General features: G+C 40.9%; 1 protein-coding gene across 10 annotated transcripts in view; it reads left to right on the top strand.

Annotated features, from left to right (window-relative positions):
- ATE1 (arginyltransferase 1) overlaps positions 1-19686 on the top strand; it is a 162581-nt gene that overhangs the window by 64761 nt on the left and 78134 nt on the right. For 8 of the 10 annotated variants that reach the window (XR_007513512.1, XM_049856100.1, XM_049856098.1 and 5 more), the window contains 2 exons: positions 983-1164; positions 5932-6031. Coding sequence is in view for 8 of the 10 variants with exons in the window: in XM_049856100.1 (XP_049712057.1) it covers positions 983-1164; positions 5932-6031 (282 nt within the window). In the remaining 2 variants the exon portion in view is untranslated. Of the gene's footprint in view, positions 1-982; positions 1165-5931; positions 6032-12694; positions 12830-16301; positions 16843-19686 lie in introns of those variants that run through there. The other 2 variants (XR_007513513.1, XM_049856099.1) reach the window with 2 other exon arrangements.

Raw genomic sequence — 19686 nt, 5'->3', positions numbered from 1 at the left:
TCTGTCTCTCTGATCTTTGGGGTGGCAGTTTACCCTGTGACCTCCATTCTCTGATGGATCTAAGAAGAGTTGTTGGTTTTTAGTTTTTCAGCTCTTTTCTTATTATGAGGACCGGAATGATGACTTCTAAGCTCTTTACATTCCAGATCAGAAGACCTTTGTACTTACATAGCAACACTTGCTTAGAAAAAAATAACGAGATCGGGGCAGTCACAGAATTAGCCTGACCGGAAGTATGGGGCAGCTCTGCATTCTCACCCAACCCTCTCCTTTTATGTTCTCCATTTTTCTTTCATACGCTATTTACTTCCTAGCCTTTACATGGATCGGAAAAATACAGTTCAGTGGTTACTTTTATAAAATGTTATATTCTTTACTGTCCAACTTGAAAACAAGTGAGTTGGGAAAAAAATTAAGATTTCTCTTTTCATACGTTTGTTGGGTCAGTGTTTCTATAAGAAGAAGTTTCATAATTTAGAGTTTGACCAGGGAAGGTGAGGAAATTTTAGGACCTACTAACCTGAGGAAAGTACCACTGTAATCGATTGTTAAAGATTTAAAATTTTTTTTTATTGTAGCTTTACAGAGCAAATTAGTTTCTCATTAAACAGTTAATACACATATTGTTTTGTGACATTGGTTGCCAACCCCATGTGTCAGCACTCTCCTCTTCTTGACCTTGGGTTCCCTGTTGTCATTCATCCTGCTTTCCTGTTGCATCCTGCTTTCTAGTCCTTGCCCCTGGGCTGGTGTGCCCATTTAGTTGGTGTACATGGTTGAGCTATGTGTATTATTGTTTGTTTATGGACCCCTCTAATCTTTGGCTGAAGGGTAAACCTCAGCAGTGACTTCAGCACTGAGTTAAAAGGGTATCCGGGGGCCATACTCTCGGGGTTTCTCCAGTCTCTGTCAGACAAATTTTAAAGACTCTTAATATAAAGGGAAACATGTCAAACTGTTGGTGTTTGTCTACTTTTCACAGGCAGAGAACCCCCCGGATGGACCAGAGTGTGGTTACGGCTCCTTTCACCAGCAGTACTGGCTTGACGGCAGGATCATTGCCGTGGGGGTGATTGATATCCTTCCGCACTGCGTGTCGTCCGTGTATTTGTACTATGATCCTGATTACTCTTTTCTGTCTTTGGGCGTCTACTCTGCACTAAGGTAAGATTGCTTTCGGCAGGTATTTTGGGTCATATAGAACTTACGGTCATTCCTCGTTTGATTATATTTCATTATGTAGCAGCAGGAATCCTGTTTGATAGTATATTCTGACGATTAATTACTAGAGTAGTCCTTTAGCCACATACTGATCCTTAGAAGCCCCACCTTTGGAAGTGATGCCAACGTCTGGTGATAATACTGTCTTTTTAAGGTATCCGTCTAGAGTAGTGTGTGAGAAGCTGTTGTATTTGTGTGATGCTTTTGCTGTTAAGTTTATCCATTTATAAGCTCCCCTGTCAGAAGTTATGTTTTTAAAGTGTTATTTATATTCTTTTTTGTGTCATCACTATGAGATATTTTTTCATTATTAATTAAAAGTTAAATGAATCTAAACCTGTTGTTGTCGAGTCGATTCCAACTCTCAGCGACCCTGTAGGACAGAGTAGAACTGCCCCATAGGGTTTCTAAGGGGCGCCTGGTGGATTTGAACTGCCAACCTTTTGGTTAGCAGCCATAGCTTTTAACCACTACACCACGAGGGTTTCCAAAATGAATCTAGTGTAAGTGAATTAAAGCAGTATTAGCCCATTGGAAGAAATAGACAGTGACGTGAGTATGCAGATCAGGGCCGGGGCCCTGGGCTGTCCTCTTGACTCTGTGATCTTCATCAAAATATGATTCCCCTTTTATGTCTATGGCCACAGATAAATGCACTGCAACACAAAACTTTTTAGGTGCATTATCCTAGTGGTGAAATAATAGAGTTTTATTTCATGAAAACGTTTGTTCCTGTTTTTATTCCCAGTGGAGCCTGAGGGAGCCCTGGTGGCTCGGTGATTAAAGCACTGGGCTCCTAACCAAAAGGTTGGCAGTTTGAACTCACCAGCTGCTTTGCAGGAGACAAGATGTGGCAGTCTGCTTCCATAAACATTTACAGCCTTGGAAACTCTATGGGACAGTTCTACTCTGTCCTGTTAGGGTCACTATGAGTAGGAATCGACTCGATGGCAGTTTTTTTTTTTTAATGGAGCTCTGGTGACACACCTGCAAACTGAAAATCAGCAGTTTGAACCCACCAGCCGCTCCATGGGAGAAAGATGTGGCAGCCTGCTTCAGTAAAGATTTACAGCCTTGGAAAACCTATGGGGCAGTTGTACTCTGTCCTGTTGGGTCCTTAAGAGTCGGAACGCTTGACAGCGCCGGGGTTATTTTTATTCCTACTTGTTTCTTGGTGTATATTGGTACAGAAGGGAGGGAAGGGAGGGGAATTACTTTACTTCCATTTGGTGGGGAGCTTGACTCTTTGTCTTCCTCGTTATCATTGTGTCATTTTTTTCTCTTTACATTTTCCACTCTGTGTCTGAGGGTCACATTTCTCAAGTGATGACAAAATGTACTTCCAGATATTTATTTTCCTGGTTGCATATGTGCCATTTTCTTAATCATCAAAGTAGAAGTGTTTATGTTCCTTTTCAGTCAGCACTTTGGTTTGAAAAAAGAGTCCGGTCTCTGTTTCGATGGCCACTGTATAAAGAAGGTCTATATATTGGTACTTTCCATCTGACTCTTAATACCAAATTATAATAAATTCACAATTATATGGTGTTTTTAACTGAGGTCTGTAATGATCTTTTATTTTTCTCATATATTTAATGGCATTGTTTGTATAAAGTAATTCAGAAGCGTTAGTGGTTCTTGATCTCACTGAAGTTGGAACAGATCACTTAAAGCATTCACATTTTGTAACTAGAAATTCATAGTTATTCAAATTATGTAACTTTCGAAGTTTATATTTATTTTAGAAAAGATACAGCTTTGTATCCAAATTAGTCAGGACTTTGAAATTATTGCTGTTTTCTCTCTTTTTTTATTTTTAAATCTTTGACTTTTCACTGTGTAGCTATTAATCTTTCTAGACTTCTCAGATAAATATTAAGAATACTATTTATTTCCTATATAATAAACTCAGCCTCTGTGTGGAATATTATTTCATGGCTCAATAAGAGATGGTTTAGAAATCCGGGTACATTTGAAGGAGTAAATAATCAATTCCCAGTAAAATTGGAAAGAGTTCTGTTTATCGCTTGATGTACCCCTTGAAAATCCTCACTCTGGAGAGCTTTGAGGTGTGGTAGCTGAGGAGTCTGGTAAGCTGGAGAGCTGTTGCTAGCTGAGCCTGGTTGCTCCTGCCCTGCAGCCTTGTCACTTCCTCTCAGAGCTCTTGAGGATATGGGTTGCCGAGTTTGTAGAAGAGGAAAGGCAGCTAGGAGATTGACATTTAGAAGCGAGATTGACATTTTGGGATGAATTTTTTTTTTTTAGGTTATAAGTACCAATTCCATTATTGATTTGAATGTATTTCAGTGACACCTGTTTAGTAGTTTTTCCTCAGTTTCTTAAATAGTCCTACAATCAATATAGAGTTTTATATTTTTATGTTTTTATGTAATCTAGTCTGCAGATTAAAAAAATGTTTGAATTGGGGATCATGAACATGGCTTTTATTTACGTATTTTAGCAAGATGAATTTTTGAAATATAATTAACAAATATTTATTAAGCACAGTCTGTGGGTCCTGCTACTGTTCATAGAAGCAAATAAGATAATGTTTCCAGCTTTTTGTCAACCCAGGCCCAAACCCATTGCCATCCAGTTGCTTCGGATTCATAGTGACCCTATAGGACACAGTAGAACTCTGCCCCAGAGGGTTTCCAAGGAGCAGCTGGTGAATTCCAACTGCCAGCCTTTTGGTTGGCAGCTGAGCTCTTATCCACTCTGCCATCAGGGCTCCAGCTTAGTCAGAGCACACTGTTAACTAGAAAACCAACAACATAATTTTAGATACTCCATAGAGCTGTTACGAAAATAAAATCATCAGTGGTGATAGGCATAGGGCCTGGTTTTTATAGGGTGGTCAGGAAAGACTCCTTTGAACAGGTGGCATTTGGGGAGAGAAGAAAGAAAAAGCCAGTCTTGTAAAAATCTGAGGGTAGAAGTCCAGGTAAAGGTGCAGCAAGCCAGGTGAAGGTGCGGCCAGTCCAAGTGCGCTGAGGCGGGGCATTCTGTAACATGTTGGAATAAGGAGAAAGAAGGTTTTAGGGGTGAGGTCATAGGAAACAGTGTTATACAAGGAGGGCAGGGAAGCAGGTGGCACTGGTAAGGAGGAGTGGCAGATGGAGCAGGACTTACAGGGAGTGTGGATTTTATCTAAGAGCCATACCAACTCAGTAAGGGGGATGTGAGGAGGTTGCCCAATCTGACTAACATTGGAAGAGACTGCTTAGACTGCTGGGGGTGGGGGAGGGGGCAGGGATTATGGAGGGATGAGAAAGAAAACCGGAAACCAGTTGGGAGGCTGTTGTAGTTGTTGATTTTTGAGGAGGAGGGGGATAAGAAAGGGTCATATTCATAGTAGATGTTGGAGGTAGAGCCAAGAGGACTTACAGCGTGGAGTGAGAGGAGGAGCAATTAAGAATGACTCGGAAAGCCTGTGGGGCAGTTCTTCTCTGTCCTTTGTAACCCCTGTAGGGTCTGTGAGTCGGAATTGACTTGATGGAAGTGGACTTGGGCTTGGCAGGCTTGGTGTAGGTTTTGAGTGTGAATAGCTGGAAGACCAGTGATGGAACTGTGATAGGCAGGACCCAGGGGAAGGAGCACCGCTGTGGCTAGGGCTTTTTGTTAGAGTTGGATGGTCCTGCATTTGTTTGGATCAGTGCACTCATTCCTCAGTTCAAGCCCTGGGAGTAGATCTAGGAGTAGTAGGATTTATTCTATGATATCCTGATACTGTTTACTCTGCTTGGATTTAGAAGTATTATTTTTAGGGCAGCAACCCGTCAAAGATTTAAATTTGAAACTGCAAAATGTACAGAATATTCCGTAAAAAAATTAATTTCTCCTTGGATTTCAAGCATCCTTTGTTACCAGAAGGAAAAATAAATAAAACACAGAAAGGAAAGAAAAACTTCAAGAAACAAACACAAAAAACAAGCAAAGAAAAAACAAAGCAAACAATTTTCCTCGTATTTTAGAAATGTATTCATGTTTTGCTTAAAGCTGTCAGATACAACCAATCGGTCACCTGGACTAGGTAGGGTGAAATTCTGTGCCCAGGCGTATCTGGGCACAAATAAAAACCACTGCAATGAAGGCGCTGACGATCTTTGTTCAAGAACTCCTCACCTGTGCCAACAAATAGAAAGTAGTGAGGTAACATGATTTTTCCCCTCCCTAGGTTTTTTTTTTTAGGTTTACGAATAAAAAATATTTTAAAGTTATAGGTTGATATAGGAAGGAGTTATGTATCATATACAGCTGAAAGCATTTGCATGTAATAGTCGGGATAATAATTATTGTGTAATAAATGTTGTTTATTCTGAAAATTTGTTTTTCGTTTTCCTAAGTTTGCTGTACTGTTTTTAACCTAGTAAGCCCAGATTCTTTGAGAACTCTAGGGCATAATGAATAATAGCAAGAAGCTATATTAAGTAGATCCCTTTACTTTTATGCTGTTTGAATTTTAGATCAGCTACTTGGCCCAATGAAGTGTAAAACCTAGACCTTAGATGCGTTTGTTCAAAGTTATTTAGAGTTTCATTGGTATCTCTTTAGTAAAAATCATCTTACAGTGTTTTTAAAATTGTTTTTCTTTCAAGGCTTGGATTTTAATACCAGATTTCATCAAATATTTGTCATAAAATTAGAGTTATTTGAATATTGGAAACAGAATTAAATGTACCTTTGTCCTTTTTTTTTTTCTTTTGGCAGGGAAATTGCCTTTACTAAGCAGCTTCATGAGAAAACGTCTCAACTCAGCTATTATTACATGGGTTTCTACATTCACTCGTGCCCCAAAATGAAATACAAGGTAAAGTGGATTTTATTTCTCATGTGTGTCTGCTGTGAATTCAGGTGATAACAGTTGGTGCTTTGGTGTTTTGTAGTTCTTTATCAGATCTGCGTAACTTGCTTGGACATTTCTAATGTAGATCATAATTATTATCAATTCTGCACGTGTCTTAAACTTCTCACAAAACCTCGTATGTTCATTGCCTAGCAGCGTCATTGCCTAGAATGATGCCTGACACATCGGCACTTAATAAATATGTGTTTGAGAAATTAATTGCTAGAAACTAAATGATTATATAGAAACTTCAACTTTCCATAGGGCCTGTTTCCTTCAGGTGCCTGGGTGACTGCAAGGAAGCCCGCTAGGAAATCTGCCTTCTTTTTGTGCATCCTAATCCCCCCAGCCCCCTTCTTTCCCCCTCTGTTCGTCTCTAGCCTTACTTTCTTTGTACCTGTTAAACAGTCCAGGAAACCCGGAGCTCTGTGTATGCAGCAGTGAGATACTCCCAATGATACAGTATTTGCAAAATGTTCATAAGGTTTTTATTATGGAAAAATGAATCTTAAATTTTTATCTCAGGGCATAGGATTTGGAGCTTTGAAGGAAGGATGAATGGGTTAATAAGGACGTCTCTTTATTGCCTTTAAGCTTTCTGTACTGAGCACCGCAGCCTTCACTGCTCTTGTAAGCCGTCGTACTATTGTTGAGGTTTAAATATAAAAATTTCCCTTTAAAAAAAAGGTTTATGACTCTGTTTAATGAAACTCTTTAATGTTTTCTAAGTATTTGTTGCCCACTGTAAAGACTCTGGAAAGTATAGACCAGTGAGGGACAGACTCCCCACCTTCCACTTGCCATCATAAGGGTAACCAAACACCACCTCCTGCCCTTTGAGCAAAGCTCTGAAGATGAAAACACGAATCTTCCTCTTGACAGACTTGTGACCTAGGTGAAGACTGGGGCATTTTATATTTTAAAAACATACCAGTATCGTGGTCTGTGAAATGGTGTCAGGGGAGGTAGTTTACTACACACTGGGTGGAAGAGGAAAGGTATATAAAAGAGATTGGATTTAACCAAAAGGAACCCATGGCTCAAGAAAAGAGTAGGTGTGTTGGGAATGTACGTCCACAGGAAAAGAGCATTACAACTAAGGATTTGTAAGTGACGGTGCCCATGATGTGTTCATAGGAAAAAGGGTGACCAGAGGACTATGATGGGCCTTGAAAGCTACTCTAAGGTGTTTCGGCGGTTGGGAGTCATTGATGGTTTTAAAGCCAGGAGCATAGCACGTGTAAACCAAAAAGTATAAATGTGTTCATGTACATAAGTAGGACTTTTTTTAGTTACGGGAATTTTAAAACTTCAAACTGAAGACGAAAGTGTAATTGAACCGCTGTGTACCCATTGCCAGCTTCCACAATTAACAACACATCTTGTTTAATCTATTTCTTCTCTCATTCCCACTTCCACCTCTTTTGGAATTATTTTGGAACATATCCAAGATATCATTTCATCTGTAAATATTTCAGTATGTATTTCTGAAAAATAAAGGCACTTTGAAAACATAATGACAGTGCCATCATCACGCTTAAAAGTATTAGCAGTGTTTCTAATATTTCTGACACCTAGCCAATATTCATATTTGCCCAGTTGTCTCATAAGCCTTTTTATGGTTGATTTGTTTGAATTAGGACCCAAACAAGGTCTGTGCAGTGCGATTGTGTCTCCTGAATTTCTGTGGTCTGTGCAGTGCGATTGTGTCTCCTGAATTTCTGTAGTCTGTGAAGCTGCCCCTTGTGTTTTTTCTCACAAAGAAATGATCCACAGGATCTGGTGATTAACAAAATGTGGCACTCATCAAGAATGATTCCAGAGCTTTGAGGCTGAGTTCCAAATGGCTGGGGAAGTGGCAACTCCATTGTCAGAAATTGTGGAGTCTAAAAGGACACACTGCCTACTGGGTTTACGTTGATAACCCAGATGGTCTAGTTGAGGTTTCCCGCTGGCATTTGGAGGTTCTCTTTCAAGCTCATATTTAAGGCCTTGTAGATAACTTCTGAATTCAGTCTTCTTCAAACATTTTCTTTTTGCTTGAATTATTCATTTACTTGGTAGGTTTAGATATATGTTTTATACAGAAGGAAAAATCATGAACATACTTTTTTCACCATAAATACCTAACTTGGTATTGTTTTTACTAGTGTTTTCTCTGTCTAGGTAATTTCAATGATACGACCAAAACCCGTTGCCATCGAGTTGATTCTGACTCATAGCCATCCTGTGGGACAGAGTAGAACTGTCCCCTCAGGTTTCCAAAGAGCGGCTGGTGGATTCGAACTGCTGACCTTTTGGTTAGCAGCGAGCACTTAACCAGTGTGCCACTAGGGCTCCAATTTCAGTGATAAAAAAACAAAACCGAACCCATTGCTGTTGAGTTGATTCTGACTCATAGCAATACTAGCTCTAAATTAAGGAGACCTGGGGGCGCAACAGTTAAGCGCTCGGCTGCTAACCGAAAAGTTGGCTGCAGTTTGAGCCTACCCAGCACCTCCGTGGGAGAAGGACCTGGTGATCTGCTCCCATGAAGATTACAGCCTCGAAAACCCTCTGGTGCAGTTCTACTCTGTCACGTGGGGACACTCTGAGTCAAAATTGACTCGACGGCACCTAACAACAACTCTTAATTAATTCACTGCAGGAAATTGAAGTCCTCAAGTTATGGTAAAATAATTATGGGACTCAAAACTGGCTGCCCTATATATTTGTCTTCCTGTATGTAATACTTGTTTGTGAGCCATTCCACACAGAGGTATTTTTATACCAGCCTTAGGAACTTGTGGGGATCTTGTTTGTAACTCACCGTCTTTAACGGGCTGTTCACTCTCAGATCGCAGCGTTTCCCTCAGCGCACTTTTCCTTATGCCTCAGCTAAATTCCGAGATGTTCTGTATTTGAAGCCATTTCTTCCTTTCCTGTGGTTAGTGGAAATGCTGAGCATTCATCGTTCCCCTCCTCTTCATGAGACTTCTAACTCACACCTTTGTTGACTCTTGTCCAGCCTAAATATTTGATGTTCTTTAGTCTTCTCCCTAGGTAGAGCTCGGCTTGGAAAGTGAAAACCTGGCCTGTATCTCGTTTTTGGTTTAGGTTTTTAAAAATGCCCTCCATGCTGTTTAATCTGGCTTTATCGTGTCCAACCTAAATCCACCAGAGCTACAGCTTCAGAACATTACTTTTTTAAAATTCCAGTTCCACGAGGGAGGCTTCAGGCCTGCTTGCCTTCTGGCTTGGTTTCTTCCTTCGTTCATCAAGTATTTATTGAGCTCCTACTGGAAATACAGCCATGAACAATACAGCAAGAGCCCCAGGGTCACATCTGGTGGGGGACCTAATAAGTTAATAAAGAGGGCAAGGGTCAGATAGGGGTACGTGCTGTGTCGTGTGGAGACATTGACTGGGTGTGGTTGCTTTGGATTGGGTGGTCAGAGGGGGCCTCTGAGAAGTCAAGGTTAGGCTAAGATTTGAATGACAAGAGGAAGTCAGCCAGTGAGGAGGGGGGTGGGGGACATTTCCCCTAGAGACTGAAGGAACAGCTCCTGAGTGCAGCACTCCTTAGCTTTTGAAGTTGCCAATCGACTAGGTCGGTGGTCATCAGTTTTGACTGTTTGAAAATACCGATGCTTGGACCCTGCACTCAGAGATTCTGATTAGTTGGTCTGGGGTCAACCATGGGCATCAGGTTTGTTTTTTGTTTTTTTTAAGTCTGAGAAGTTTCTAATATGAAGTCAGGATTGAGACCCGCTGCATGACATTTTATTTTTTAACCTCTGAGAAGCTAACGAGGAGCTGAAAAGATGATTATACCCATTTTAAAGTCTGCTGTTTTCTGTTTATTAAATTCACAACTGCTCATGTTGAAGAAGCACATATCTGTATTTTGTCATCTGGGGCCTAGAACATAATGCTGATAGAAGGCCCACCCACCTGCAGGCCTTCAGTCGGGTTTTCCCACCAGAGGCCTTTACCCAGGCTGTTTTCCTTTTTCTTCCTCTCTGCCTGCTGTCCATACTGCAGTCACCTTGTTCATGGCTTCTCAGACGAAGAGTCACTTTCTCCAGAAATCTGTACTTGACCCTGGGACTACCCATCCCCTGCCCCAGCTCCCACAGATTTTTGCATTTCTTCCCCCAAACTCTTCAAGCCTGTCTCCTGTGCATACATTCCATGAGGGTCTGATGCTGTTTGTCTTCTTCATCATGTGTGCTGGGCCCTTAACAGCGTGCCTGGCACAGAATAGGTATTTAGTACTTAGTAGACACTTGTAGAATTAAAAAGTGAGAGTACTAATAGCAACAGGTGAGAAGTATGTAGGATTGTGAGAAACACCTTCATTTGCCTAACAAATAAGTTTTTTTAGATACTTGTAGAATTAAAAAGTGAGAGTACTAATAGCAACAGGTGAGAAGTATGTAGGATTGTGAGAAACACCTTCATTTGCCTAACAAATATTTATTGGGGATGATAGGACAACTTCTACTTTTCAAGGAGGTTATAACTTAGTAGCAGACACACAGAGAGTAATAACAGATAGAATAAGTACTGTGATGGGATATCACAGAGTACTCATAAGTACTCTGATAACCAAGGGAGGTGGTGACACAGGAGGGTATAACAGTTTAGAGAAGTTGCTTAGCTACAGCTAGGCTCAGTTTTTGCACCTGCAAACTGGGTATGATGTAGGAACAAGAGAGATTGCATTGTTAGCCCCCCTTCACTCTTGATTCTCTGTAGTTGGGTAGCATTTCAAAACCGTTACCTGTGCTTGTGTTGGGGCCCAGCAAGGTTCTGTGTTTGTATATTGGTAAGCGGCCCCTCAACTTGCACAATGCCTGCTCATGCTATTAGCCAGTCATCTTAGTTCAGTTTAGATGCTGGCGAAAAAGAGAGGGTTCTGCTGGTGAATACCAGTACTGCCTCTGAAAATAAGTTCCCAGAATTATGGACACTTGGCTTTGGCCTAGAGAGAAGTGGCTCTGAGTCAGATTAGGGCTTGGTGTTCCATGGTGAACCTTTAGTAATGGGTCCTGCATTGTGCCGCAGGGTGTCTGTCAGCGTTGGCCTAATCTGTTTAGGGCAGAAAAAAAAAGTCTCTTGGAGTGCCACGTATTTGTTGGCAGAATAACTTGGCTATTTTATTCTATTGAAGTGAGGAGAATTTTTTTTTTTTTAATTGAGCTTTAAATGAAGGTTTACAGAACAAACTAGTGTCTCATCAAACAGTACACACATGGTTGTATGACTTTGGTTAACAACCCCACGACATGTCAACATTCTCCCTTCTCACCCCTGGGTTCCCTATTACCAGCTTTCCTGTTCTCTCCTGCCTTCCAGTCCCTGCCCCTGGGCTGGTGCGCCCTTTTAGTCTTGTTTTGTTCCGTGGGCCTCTTCAGTCCTTGGCTGAAGGGTAAACCTCAGGAGTGACCTCATTACTGAGCTGAAAGAGTGTCTGGGGGCCATACTCCCAGGGTTTCTCCAGGCTCTGTCACGCCTGCAAGTCTGGTCTTTCTTTTTGAGTTAGAATTTTGTTCTGTATTTTTCTTCAGCTCTGTCCAGGACCTTCTGTTGTGATCCCTGTCAGATTAGTCAGTGGTGGTAGCCAGGTACCATCTTGTTGTACTAGATAAAGTGAGGAGAATTTGGTATAGTTTTACTAGGACTCCAAGCTGCATCTCATTATTAATGACAGTCTGACCAATATTTAGCTGAAGGCCGTTTATATCAGAAAAGGGCATCTTTATACACTAGCCTAAGTATAATATTCTTGTTATTCCACAAACTGAGCCATTGAATTTCAGGAGGACTAGGGAGGGGATGGAGCCCTGGTGGCACAGTGGTTAAGAGCTACAGCAGCTAACCACAAGGTTGGCAGTTCAAATCCACAAGCTGCTCCTTGGAAACCCTATGGAGCAGTTCTGCTCTGCCCTACAGGGGCACTATAAGTTGGAATCAACCCCATGGCAACAGGTAACGGATAGTTAGGGAATGTGGCTGGATACCACGTCATTGGTTTGGTCCCTGTTCCAACTGTTGCTGCATCAGAAGCATTAAGGCTGTGACTTCTTTACCTAGGGATAAAGATAGACAATTCAGAATGCTTTGTGGTCTCTAGAGACTAATGCCATTTCATACCTGTTATTAAAATAGTAAATTATTTTGTCTCTAGAAGAGCCTAGAGCCACAGGTGTAACTTTGATTATACATGTTTACTGGTATTACACATTGACATCGAGTCAATTCCGACTCATAGCGACCTTGTAGGACAGAGTAGGACTGCCCCATAGGGCCTCCAAGGAGAGGCTGGTGGATTTGAACTGCCGACCTTTTCGTTAGCAGCCGAATGCTTAACCACTGTGCCACTGTACTGGTATTAGTACCAAGTATAAGCTGATAGAATAACTTCAAAAGTAGATTGGTCTTCCCTTAAACGGAGTTAAGCTAACATGAAAACAAGGGTTTCCATTTGGGAATCTCTTCCTAGTATTTCTCAGGAATTTTATATTTTTCTCAGTCGTGAATCCTGAGAAAAATGGGTTGAAAATCCAGAAATTGGGGGACAGGAAGTATCCTCCCACAAGAATTAAAGTTTAACCATCAACATAGAATGTTACTGGTTTTAAGGAATCCACTGACATCAAGGTGAAACCCCGAGCAGGAAACCCTGACACATGGAGCTGACAGTTAAGGTTGACATCTCCCAGCACCAGGACAGGAGTGCAGAGCAGGAAACGTGGAACACGCAGCTGTCATGAGCCAGTAAGTTGGTCTTTCCTAGCTGTTGCCATGTTATTGAGTGTGTCTGCTGATAACAATGTAAATAAAATAAATATTGATAAGTGTATATACAAAGTACACGTAAAACAAGTCACAAGTCCTATGCATGATGTTCCAAGAAATAACAAGTTTTGGAAGGAAAATAACTCCATAAATTAGCAAGTTCAACTTGTGAGTCTGTGTAGTGCTGCTAACTTGCTAGGAGAGCCAAATGTTACCTTATTTAACTGGATCCCATAATAGTTGCTGGCATTTTCCAGTGTTTGAATGTTTGCTATGAGCTATAGTTCTTTGTAAATACTATTAAACTAAATGTTTCTTATTTATTAAGCAACTTTTAAGATATCCATAGTAATGAGTAAAAAGTACGAAGAATGTTGGAAGCATTTTAGGAATAACTTACGATTTTGGGAACTCCAGTTTCTCATTCCCAAATCCCCAAAATTAATTATCTCTTGGGAGTTTGGAAACACTACTGAATCCTGTAAAACCAGCAGCATGGAAAGAAGATCTGGGACTACATTTAACCATCCAAACAAAACTTTAAATTTCCCTCAGTATACTGTATTAATAGTTTATCTTCCTGTGAGAGACAGTTCTGAATATAGAATATTTTGTGATTTTGTAGATATTTGTAAGATAAGAATGATAAAATTTTTGAATATTTAATTTCATAAAGGCAGCATTTCCCTGGCATAGTTGTTTGAACACTTTTGTGGTTCTTAAGAACATACTGATTTTAATTTTTGTATTGCTAGTTTAAGAAAATAGTTTCCATTGAATTATGAGTGAGGATAAGTAGTTTTAGGTAACTGAGGAGTAAAGATATTTTCATTTCAGTTAAGGATGCTTTATTATGTTTTGAGCAAATGAGAACGTTCAGTTATGAAGCAGTAGCACATTTGATTATAAAAATGGAACTTTTCAATCAGAAAGAGTGTTGTTCAGAATTGTAAGATAGATATTGGCTCAGACGTAAATATTTTTAATTGCAAGTCGAAGGGCTAGAACTAGTGACCAACAAAAAATAACTCAGAAAATGAATTGCATGCTATTGTAAAATCTCTCACTTTCAAGATTGAATGGGGGTAAATTTAACATGTAACTACAATTACAATTATATTCTTTTTCCTAGAACACAAATAAGCTTTTAAAACATTAGTAATAGTGTATTTTTGCCACGTTATAAATATACATGGAAAAATCTACGAAAGGTATGTTTAATTGACGTTAAAGAAAAGATTTTTCTGTTTTGTATACTTATGTATATTTTTGGAAACCTTAGTGGCGTAGTGGTTAACAGCTATGGCTGCTAACCAGAAGGTAGGCAGTTTGAATCCACCAGGTACTCCTTGGAAACTCTGTGGTGTAGTTCTACTCTGTCCTATAGTGTCGCTATGAGTCACAATCGACTCTCTGGCAGTGGGTTTGGTTTATATGTTTTTTAAATTTATATGTTTATAAATAGGAATATTTTTAATAACTAAGAAGAAACAGTCTGTTAAGTGCCTGGTACATGCTGGACACGGGGACTTCAGCCATAAGCCGTGTGGATATGGCCTCTGCCCCTTGGAGGGAAGCATGTAGATAATTACAATACAGTGCATAAAGTGGTGCAAAGTGACCTAGATCTAGTGGCCTAGATTACTGTTTCATCTGAATTTTCCTGAGTAGATTTGGATATGTTAAGTTGCAGTCTTCACCATATAATACATGTGTTGTATGAGGTAGGGCAAATTAAAATATTTAACAGCAGGTCTGAGATATGCACATAGAAAAGCTCATTGTATTCCCCTCTTATTGGGTAATGAGCTATCAGAAAGGTATGCTGAAATAATGGGTTTATCTTTATGGCTAGAAGGGACTGTGGTTTCCAAAGGTAGCCACCATCAGTTCTTTTTATCCTTGCATGCACATGCTGGTCTGCCCATCAAGAGATGGAGTGTACTTTCCTCGCTTGGAATTTGGGCTGGCCTTATAATTTGCACTGACTAATAATAGGATACCATGAAATAACTGTCTAAGACTTCCAGGCCTAGGCCTTAAGAGGACTGGCAGCTTTCACTTCCTCTCTGTTTAAAGCCAGCCATCATGTTAGAGGTCCAACCCTGTTGGAGAGACAGACCACCTTGGAGAGGCCTGAAGCCATCTTGGATATTTCAGACTCAAGCAGGCTCCTGACTGAATACAGCCGCGTGATTGAGCCCAGGTTAGGCCAGCAGAAGAACCACCCAGCTGAGCTCTAGCCAGCTCACAGAATCATGAGGAACAATAAATGATTGTTGTTTTAAGCCACTAAGTTCTGGAGTGGTTTCTTCACTCAGCAGTGGATGACTGAAACATATGGTGTAGGTAGGGGAATCATACTTCATTTTCTGTTGAGCTCTGCAGACTCATGTCCTGAATTGAGCCTAGCTAAGCAGTTTCTCAATGCCCAGTGTGAGAGACTTTTGGCAGAGTCTCTTAATTTCCATATGCAGTCATACCCGGAGATGTGCCCATTTGGCTTATGAAAATTCAACTTTAATAAGGTATTTCATTTAATACCCTGACTTGGGTCTACAAGGCAGTTCTTTAACATGATGACAAGTTTGGATTTTCTTTGCCTTGCTAGTGGCGAGCCCTGCAAGATGAAAGTCACCATGTAGTCATCTTCACAATTATATAGATGACACGTGCTTTGTTAAATTTTCCTCTCTGCATGTTCATAGTTTGTCATTTACAGCAGTTAACATTCTCGTACACCCTATTCCCTAAAATGTGTCGTTACTGGATTCTTTCGGGTTTACTGTTAAATGTGTGTGTGGTCTTTTAAATAAAGGTTGAATTACATAAACATTGGAAACGCTGGTGGTGTAGTGGTTAAGTGTAGAGCTGCTAACGAAAAGGTCAGCAGTTCAAATCCACCAGGCGCTCGTTGGAAACTCTACGGGGCAGTTCTCCTCTGTCCTATACGGTTGCTATGAGTCAAAATCGACTGGATGGCAATGGGTTTTGGAACATATACGTTATTCTTTTTGTGGCTATAGTTTTAGATGTAAGGCATAGAGTAATCAAAAAAGAATTTAACGAGAGCTGGTATATAGAAATATTAATGAAAAGAAATTGTCTTGATACATTGTGTTATCGTTCATTCACATTAACAGTAATGGTGGCCAATTTAACGAGGCATGGTACTGTTTTAGCATAAATTAGTGTTCGTTTGGAAATTCAGGAACTGGCCGAAATGGATGGAAAGTATATTTTCAACTTGGAAAAGTTTGTTCATGGAGGTGTTACACTGCTGAGTGGGAGGGGAGGGCACAGTTTCCTGCCTGTCATCTTCAGTGCTACTTGTCCTCTTGATTCGGCTCTTCCCCCACTTCCAGGTGGTTGCTGCCCGTTTGGGCACCATCAGCTGACAGGAGTGATCAGAACCAGAAAAGACTAATTTCCTCATGTGTCTCTTTTTAAGAGAGGGGAACCTTATTCAGAATCCTCCTGGCAGATGTCATGCATTTCATTGGTTGGAATTACAGACATGTTTATGCCTTAACCAGTCACTGGCATGGAGAATAGGATTGACTTAAGCTAACTGTGATCTGTGTCAGGAGAAACCCCGTCCTTGAGCTCGTGGCACTGCAGAGGTAAACACCAGAACAGATTTTTTTTCCGTTCTGCCTAACCACCAGCATTTTTTTTTTTTTAAGTGAGCTATTGGTGGCACAGTGGTTAAGTGTTCAGTTGCTAACCAAAAAATCGACAGTTCAAATCCACCAGCCACTCCTTGTAAATCCTATGGGGCAGTTCTGTTCTGTTCTGTCCTGTAGGGTTGCTATGAGTCAGAATCGACTCGACAGCAGTAGGTTTGGTTTTTTTGGTTTAGTGTTGTGGAAGGAGTAAACTTTTATTAAAAACACTTCTGTTCAGCTATCTTTCAGGTTTTAAATTTGTGCATAGTGAGGTTCATGGTATTAAGCTCATTTTAATTTTCCTTCCTAGCATTTCTATTCCTTTATAAATTAATCCTATATTTTGTTAATGTCACATCTCAAAATCTTATACATAGGCTTTTTTTCCTCTTTCTGTTTGTCTTTTTCTTCTTTTCTGTCTATGCTAGACAATTGCTATTTATATTTTGTATTTTACTTTGAATTCTTTTATTTCGTTTGTTTTCTGAATGGAATTTCCTACGCTTTCAGACTGTTTATTATTTTCATGTAAAGCTTAGCTTATATTCTTTTGACCCCTTCCCATACATTTCTGAAGAAAATACTTTATTTCTAAGTGAAAATTGGAACATCTAGAAATGGTGTTAAGCATAATTTGAACATTTCTCCATGTTATTTCTCAGAGTGCTGCTCTAGGCCACTCTGCCATCTGAATGAAGTGTTTAGACAGAATTCTTCATCCAGACTTGTGCGCAGGCCAAAATAAACAGTGATTTCAGGCAGGCGGCTTTGGTTCCGTGACATGGCCAGACATCAGATAGCCGAAACACCAGAAAGGGCACTGAAATGTCAGCAAAGAAGCAAAAGCCTGGTTCATCTGTGCTTAATCATTCTTCAACCGAATGCCTCAGCTGGACCACGGTTAAACAGCACCCCTGGACGTTTATAGGACTTTGCCCAAAAGAAGGTCCTTGGCATCTCTGTTAACAAAAGACACTACCACAGAAAGGTAGTTTTCGGAGCCGCATCTGCAAAATCAAGTGTGAGTGAAATCCCCAAGCCCCCAGGCTTCTCAGAGCTTCCAGAGCAGAGGGATGGGTTCATGTTTCCATTCAGCAGTCCTGCAGCTCCGGGTGGTGCACATGGCGACACGTGGCTGTGACTGCTACTGCTGGGTGATCTCAGGCCCCCACAGCACCCACAGCACAGAACAAGATGCTCGATTCTTTTTTATTCAGCATCTATTTTTATAGATGTCAGATGTCCAATGAGTGAGACGTAGTAGAAAAAATTACCACAAAATCATTTCAGTAAGGGATTTGTGCTGCCTCCTAGAGGCAGTGGGAGGTATGTAGGTTCTCATGCTCATCACAGATTCTTGTTCCAAGGTCCTCACATGTGGAATCATGTGACATCAGAGGCAGGAGCAGTTCCTTGGAGGCCATCTGTCCCAAGCACCTCATTAGAGCTGAGAAACTTGAACTCAAGATGGTTAACCTTCCCAGGGTTTGCACGAACTCTGATTTTAACTTCAAGCAGCATTAGGGACCGTTTGAAGTGAAGAATTGAAATTCTTATAAATGGTATTGCTTATCAGGTTTAGGATAAGGTGTATATAACTTAATTTTGGAGAATCCTAAAATGCTTGGCCTGTTGTTTAAAGGTGTATGTTACCTGGGAAATAAAAGTATGTTGAATCATGTGCCCTGTTTTTCTCATCTTTCTCATCTCTGGCTCCACAGTGAAATAGAAAGGTTGGTGAATACTGCATGATTCCCAGCCTTTGAAAGGTATCAGGATCATCCACAGAGCTTTTGAAAAATACTAATGTCGAAGCTCCACCCCTGACCTATGAAAGAGGAACGTATGCTTTACATAGCCCGTTCTCTGGCAGTCAGGCACTCCTTTACATGCCCTTGAACTTCCCTGCTCCGTGCCTTATGCTACCTCTTGCATCTAAATGCCTTTCACTAAGCCCTGCGTGTGCATGTTGTATCTTCCTCTCCAGACCAAGCTCACGCACCAGTTCTTCCATGAAACCTTCTCTGCGGCTCCCACTTCATCCCTTACCCACCTCATTCCCTACCTGCTGAAGCTGAAGGTGATCTCTCATTTTAACTGCTTTATCAGCTCTGCTTGGGCTCTACTTATTTGTAGGTATACTTGATTAAGGAGTCCTGGTGGCACAGTGAGGAAGAGCTCATCTGCTTACCAAAAAGTCAGCTGTTCGAACCCAACAGCGACTCCGCAGGAAAAAGATGTGACAGTCAGCTTCCATAAAGATTTACAGCCTAGGAAGCCCTATGGGACAGTTCTACTCTGTCTTATAGGATCATTATAAGTCAGAATCAACTCGGCGACAATTTTTTTTTTTTTAAATATGTGATTAGCCTATGTTTATGGAGGACCTAATCTCTGTATAAAAGGATCCTGATGGCACAGTGGTTGAAGCACTTAGTTGCTAACCGTAAGTTCTGCAGTTTGAACCTGCCAGCTGCTTCGTGGGAGAAAGATTTGGCAGTCTGCTTCTGTCAAAATTTACGTCCTTGGAAACCCTGTGGGGCAGTTCTGCTCTGTCCTATGAGGTCACTATGAGTCGAAATCGACTCAACAGCAGTGAGTATTTGGAATCTGTGTCAAACATCATGCTAGATGCTGAGGCAAAAGGAACATGATGAGACATGGTCCGTCCTTGTTAGGTCCTAGAGCAAACCGTGTCTCATCTGTCACTGCTCCCAGTGCCCACCAAACCAATAGGCAGATAGAGGGTACCCAGTGAGTTTGCTGACGGGCCTCGCATGGGGGAGGCAGACCTCTCTGCACGAATGGAACAGGGAAGCGAACAAAAAGTATTGAGAACTGAGCATAGAGCTGACCTCACATGTTGTTCTAGTGGAAACTTAGGGCTTAGGAAAAGTTTGAAACTCCCACCTCAATGGTAGAGTTTATAATGTCCATGAATCCTTTTCTCGCCTACCCACCTGTAGCTTTCTGGCTTTTTTGAAGTACAGTTGTCCTTGTAGATCGTTTTCCAGCCCTTATGATCTGGGACAAGTTGTGTGGTTATACGCATCTCCATGTATGTACGTTATACTTAATGTGGCTCAAGTGGAAAATGAATTAGACTGCTTTTGTATCCAGGAATCTTCTCTTGTGAAACAAGGCTTCTATAAATTCTGCTATATCAAG

The sequence above is a fragment of the Elephas maximus genome, chromosome 16 (assembly GCF_024166365.1).
Source record: "Elephas maximus indicus isolate mEleMax1 chromosome 16, mEleMax1 primary haplotype, whole genome shotgun sequence".
Classification (NCBI taxonomy): domain Eukaryota; kingdom Metazoa; phylum Chordata; class Mammalia; order Proboscidea; family Elephantidae; genus Elephas; species Elephas maximus.
Note: the sequence above shows the minus strand (reverse complement) of the source record. Positions and strands in the feature narration are given on the sequence as shown.